This window comes from Ruditapes philippinarum, unplaced genomic scaffold (assembly GCF_026571515.1).
Source record: "Ruditapes philippinarum isolate M1 unplaced genomic scaffold, ASM2657151v2 ctg1741_1_1_1_1, whole genome shotgun sequence".
NCBI classification, from domain to species: Eukaryota; Metazoa; Mollusca; class Bivalvia; order Venerida; family Veneridae; genus Ruditapes; species Ruditapes philippinarum.
The window spans coordinates 1-6,043 of record NW_026860551.1 but is presented as its reverse complement, the minus strand read 5'-3'; the positions used below and the strand labels follow the sequence as shown (position 1 = coordinate 6,043).

Sequence of the window (6,043 nt, the reverse complement as noted above, 5' to 3'; positions counted from 1 at the left end):
TTTCATGATGGGCGAGGTTAAAAATATGGAAATTTCTAACTTTTTAAAAATCACTGTACATATAAACATTGTTTATCTAATGAGGATATAAGAAGATGTAGCTCTGTTTATTACAGTGATTTTGGTTTTACTTTTTTAACACATCCTATGCCTTTTCTTTTGTGATTTTTTTAAACATAATAAAATTCTAATTGTGAAAAATAAATATAACACCTTTATTCTGAAATATAAAAGAATTATACATGGATATCTACTACAACTATTATTTGAAGTCAATGTTCCTAATGGACAACACTGTACTGTACAGAAGTGATTGTTGAGATTTGAAGAATATTTTTATAACCTTTCATTTTGTTTTCTTTATGATTCTCTTCACACACCTCCCTCCATTAAAAAATATACCTGAACACATAATGACAAATATCTCCATATCCACAAATATAAACAATAACTAAAGTAATTTTTATTCATAAACATCATTTTTAGTGTTATAAAACACCTTTAAATAACACTCGGCTTCCTTTTAGTATTTTTTTTAATCACGACATCGCGAAAATATGTGACAAATGAATATTTGTCTGTCTTCCGCTGAAACATTCACAATTCTAGCTGTTGCTGATTGCAATTATATAAAATTAAATATTTTTGTTCAATAAAAGAACATTTATTATCGGCTATTTCATCAGGAATCGTAAAACAAAATTTTTAAAATTGTCCTTTACGGCAAAATTTACCGTGGTTGATGTGACATTTAGAAGACAAATTTTACCGGTAGATTTTTTTTTGACATGTCCATTTTTATGTTAGTCTGTGTCTAAAATGTTTTATTAAAATCAATTAAAAGTGTTTTGTGTAAATTCTCGACTTACAGATAGATAAAGGTTAGCCATTATACAGTATTTCTGTACGGTGAATTTGCGGTCTCCGATCGGCAATTATTTTAGGCTAAATAATTCAAAGTGTTGGACTACTTTTTGGAGTTTTTTACACCGATTTCATTAATTAACAATTTGAAATTAAATTCTTGATGGGAATCGTGAATTTTTCATCATATTTTTGTGTAATTTTAGCATTCCTTAGATTGTGTTTAGACATTTTCCGGCTCAAATTGCCGTGCGAGATTTTCTCTCATTTCACAAATTTCTCTGAGATTTTGGTGATATTTTTGCGAGAAATCGCGGAAATCGCCCCCTAGAATGATCCCTGGACTTAAACTATATTATCAGAATTTGGATAAAAGTCCTTGCAAGTTCAGTTGTGTAATGCAGCATGTTTTGGATTCATGTTAATAATACGAGAAAGTCAAAGACCGGGACTGCGAAGTCGGCCCGGCTTTTCCTTGTCCGGCTATAGACTACACATGTATATTTAAAAGAAAATTAAATAAAAAACAAAGATTATATTGAATTCTGTACCTATCAATGAAATTTTCAGTGTCAGTTCTAGTCTGGCACCGCCACTTTCAATGTAACTCAATGATAATAGGCAGGGTATTCCAATAATGAACAATCACAGCTTTTTGGATTAATAATACTTGTTGAGTATTCCGATTGACAACGGAAGCAGTGATAAAATACAGAATGTCACCTTTGAAACGGAAAAATTAACAATTTTTTTTAAGCGACTTCCCCGTTCATAGGCTTTGTCTAATTTCATATTATATTCATGAAGTTTTGAAAATGTATTTAAAAGAAAAACATTGTGAAGTGAAGAAAGGCATTTAATGCTTTCGTAAAATTTTGGAGGCCTCAGAAAAAATATACATAAATGCAGACTTGGTTATTCGGCATTTAAGGTTTGACTCATTTTACTGGTTGCTTTTTTTTTTTATTTTTTTTTTTTTTTTGCTTGTTGTCAAACTGTTTTGCCATGGAAAAATACATCACCGCGCAAAAATTATCTCGATGTCTCTTTCAGTTTCACAAGTCCAATTAGTTCGACTAACCTAAATTTAGCAAATAAAGATTTTTAGAACAGAATTTTTGTGATAATAATGTCAAGTGTGAAATAAATGACATTGGAAACAGCCTGAAACCAATATGATGGCCTGTGTGTGAATTATATATATCGCGAAAATACATTGCTTTACAAATAATAAGCTTTTTCAATAATTCTTGTAATATTTATTTTCACTTAAATCAAGTGAATTAAATCATAGTATATCTGAATATCATCAAAATGAACTGTTACCTCTTATAATTTCAGTATTTTGCAATTTTACTTTCAACACATTGCCGGATAAATTACATTAGATGTAAATGACTTTAACACCGATAAAAAAACAAGCGTTTATTCACTCTTAAATAAACAAACGCTTATTCGATGAAGAAGTGATCAATCAGCAGCTGATCGATCTGTCAAAATCATGGGAGGTGCAGAAAGTAAAAAGAAAGAAGCTGAAATTTTACAACTTTTCGGTGTGGAAGAAAGGCAGAATATTCATAAATTATTTCAACACATTTCTCCAAATCAGTCAATCACAGAACCATTTCTAAAGGTATGAAAATTCATCAGTAGCTAATAAAAAAAAGAAATCCATTCCTATATGTAAAAAACGGTATGCCTAAAATACGAAAGTGAGATTTTTGGCGAAAGTGAGCGAAAGTGACTTTTAAAATTTGAATTGTACCGTTTTAATAGAATATCACAGTGAATTTTCTGTTTGTAGACGTATATCATTAACAACTAATAATATTTCTTTTAAAAAAATAATCCCTATGATGATTTAATCGCCATTTATTTGCACAATTTCTATACACAAGTTCTAAGTTCTTCCTTTCGCTCACTTTGAGAAATACGTAAGTGACATGTAAAATATTAATTATAGAGTTTAAATTGAAATTTATACTAAAATTGCAGTTTGCAGACGTATATTATCAGAAATATATAATATCTATTTTCAATAATAATCACTATGATGATTTAATCACCATTTGTTTGAATAATTTCTATGCACAAGTTCTGAGATCTTCCTTGCGCTCACATTGAAGAATACGAAAGTGACTTGTAAAATATGAAATAAAGCATTGAATTGAAAGTTATACATAAATTGCATTTTTCAGGCGTATAATATCCAAAATTAATACTATTTATTTTCAAAAATAATCATTATGATGATTTTTACCCCATTTTTTCTACATAATTTCAATATATACAAGTTCAACAATCTTCCTTTCGCGAAAGTGACCTCTAAAATATCAAATATAGAGTTTAACTGAAAATATAGTGTTGAATATCAAATTATTTATTTCTGAAAATATTGAAAATATACGTTTACAAACTGCAATTTAAGGACATATTTCAATTCAAACTCTATATTTGATATTTTACAAGTCACTTTCGTATTTTTCAATGTAAGCGAAAGGAAGATTATGCAAATTATGCAAAAATAAATGGTACATAAAACTATAAATCATCATAATAATTAATTTAGAAAATAAATAATATTTTTCTAATACACAAACTGCCATTTAGTACATTTTCAATTTAATCTCTATATTTAATACTTACAAGTCACTTTCGTATTTTTCTATGCAAGCTGAACTTGTATATAGAAATTAGGCCAATAAATGGCGATTAAATCATGATTATGGTTATGTATTATAATATATTATATAATTAGTTGCTAATAATATACGTCTACAAACAACAATTTTACTGTAAAATTCTATTAAAAAGGTACAATTCAAATTCTAAAAGTCACTTTCGCTCACTTTCGTCAAAAATCTCACTTTCGTATTTTAGGCAAACCCTATAAAAAACACTATAGCCATTTATGGGTATGGATTTTTTTTAATTAGACTTTAGAGCGATTGTTGATAGAATTTCAAGCGCCTGTGTATCAACTAAACAAAAACGGGAGTGAGTGCGCCTGATAGAATAAGATAACACCGCGATAAAAATCATTTGCGTTTCCCATTGTATTATGATCCAGATTATAAATATGAAAAAATGATAATATCATACAAGTACCCAAACTACTGTTTGATGATTAAATTGCCAGCATATTAGTTGGAGATTTATCCCCCAATGGCAAAGCCTATATGTATGAACAGGAAAATCAGTTAAAGAAAATTGTTCAGAGTTCAGTTGTAAAGGTGTCATTCAGTGTTTCATGCAGTCCACTTACATTTTCACTTGAAACACTCAACGATTATTATCAATCCGAAAAGTTGTGATAGTTCCGTTATCGGAATATCCCGCCTATTATCATTGACTTTAGAACTGACAATTAGAACTGACACTGAAAATTTCATAGAATTATATATATATATTCTTTAATTGTTTTTTTATTATGTCACTTCTACTTAATGTTAATTAGTATGACATTTGTCTGTTTTCAGAAACATATAGAAAAGTTCTTAAATCTCGACTTAGATGTGTTCCATGCTGTCTGTCATTGTGGTATAAATAAAGGACAAGTTCAAGACAAGCATGTAACAGAAGTACAGTTTGCCGGGTTCCTAGCTCAATGTCTAAAGGGTACATACTCTGAAAAAGCAGACGTTGTCTGCCTGTTGAGTGGGCGGGATGATGGCTTTGTTCCAGTGAGAAAATTGTATCAGGTAATGTATAAGCATTGTTTTTTACAGTAGGCATAAAGTAAAAGGTAAAAGTGTCATACATATGTTTGTTTTTTCAAAAAAAGAACACATCAAAGAAGAATTTATTGGGGTTTTTTATAGGATGGTTCTATTTTTATTTAAATTATTCAGATTTATTCTGTAGACAATATTGCAACTGTGTTTACGTTTGATCAATATTTTAAGGCATTGAAATACAGGTTTAATATTGTATCGAAGGAAACAAATCTTTGGTTGCAAATTATTAGAAATAATAGTCTTAATCAAGTCTTAATAAAACTCTCAGATTATTTGCCATCATAATTACAATATCTACTTCTTCTTTCTTTAAGGGATTAACTTTACAGTTAAGGATATATTTCCTTTTCTGATTGGATCATTTTACCAATCAGTTTGATATGCACATGTACACATGTGTAATGGTAAAAAAATTGTTTAAGAAAAATGTGATGGCCACTCTCTGCTATATTCTTTTAAAAATACAGCAGTGAGACATAAATGGGAACTTTTTGTGTAAAATGAATTGTTTTTCATTTCAGACAGTGAACAATGTTATCAAAAGTTATCTCCACATTAGTAAGAGTGACGCCCCTTGTAAAACATGGAAATCTCAAGTATCATCAGAAGATGTTTCTAGACTTTCTATTTCATTCCTTGCACTGAACAAATTCTGTGACATTGACAGGGGAGTAGAAGAGAATAGCCAGAATGAAATTGATGTTGGAGGAGGATACAAGAGCCAAGATGAAGTTGAAGACTGGCTATCAAAGTGTCATATGTTCCTGAAGATTTTTGACAGAGTCTTTTATCATCTGTTTCCTGTGATATCGGTAAAGTAGATGTTTTATATATATTTCTTCTGTTCTTGTCAAACCCCACAGTGATAGACATTTGTGTGGCAGCAAACATGATACAATAGATCTGTTTAAAATAATAGATAAAGAAAACTTCTTCAAGCTAATTAAAAGATAAAACTAGGACTAAAATGCATAGTAAGATTTGATTAACAGAAATATTTATTCATAAATCTTGCATTTATATTGAATCATATATTTAGTTCTAAATCTTTGACTTTAGGTAAGTTAGTCACTTAAAACTTTAAAACTAAATTTGCATTGATGTACATTAAATTTTCATATCTTCATGGCACTTCAGTGGACTATTCTAATTGTGATTCTTAGAACCTTTAAGTCCTTTGATGTCTTTAATGTTATGTTGCAAATTGTCATTTCAGAAAGACAGTGCACATAATATAATACAGTCATTCATGCCAGCAGCATCTTATGTAGATTGGAATAAAACTACCACAATATTAGATACATTATCAATCAGTTATATAAACTACCACCTTCCCAGAGAGCATCAGTCAATATGGCGACTTCTATATAGCAACAGTCTCCATGGTGACAGCTTCGCTCAGTTGACACGCTACGTTCTTGGCAAGGGGCCAAATGTATTGT

The 6,043-nt window shown here is 29.7% G+C and overlaps 1 protein-coding gene across 1 annotated transcript; it reads left to right on the top strand.

Annotated features, from left to right (window-relative positions):
- Positions 1–2,365: 2,365 nt before the first annotated feature.
- On the top strand, positions 2,366–6,036 carry LOC132760578 (MTOR-associated protein MEAK7-like; the record flags this gene model as incomplete). Its single annotated transcript, XM_060752581.1, has 4 exons — positions 2,366–2,497; positions 4,344–4,565; positions 5,123–5,413; positions 5,818–6,036. Coding segments are annotated over exons 1-4 (864 nt in total), but the record flags the coding sequence as incomplete, so codon positions are not given.
- Between the last annotated feature and the right edge of the window lie 7 nt (positions 6,037–6,043).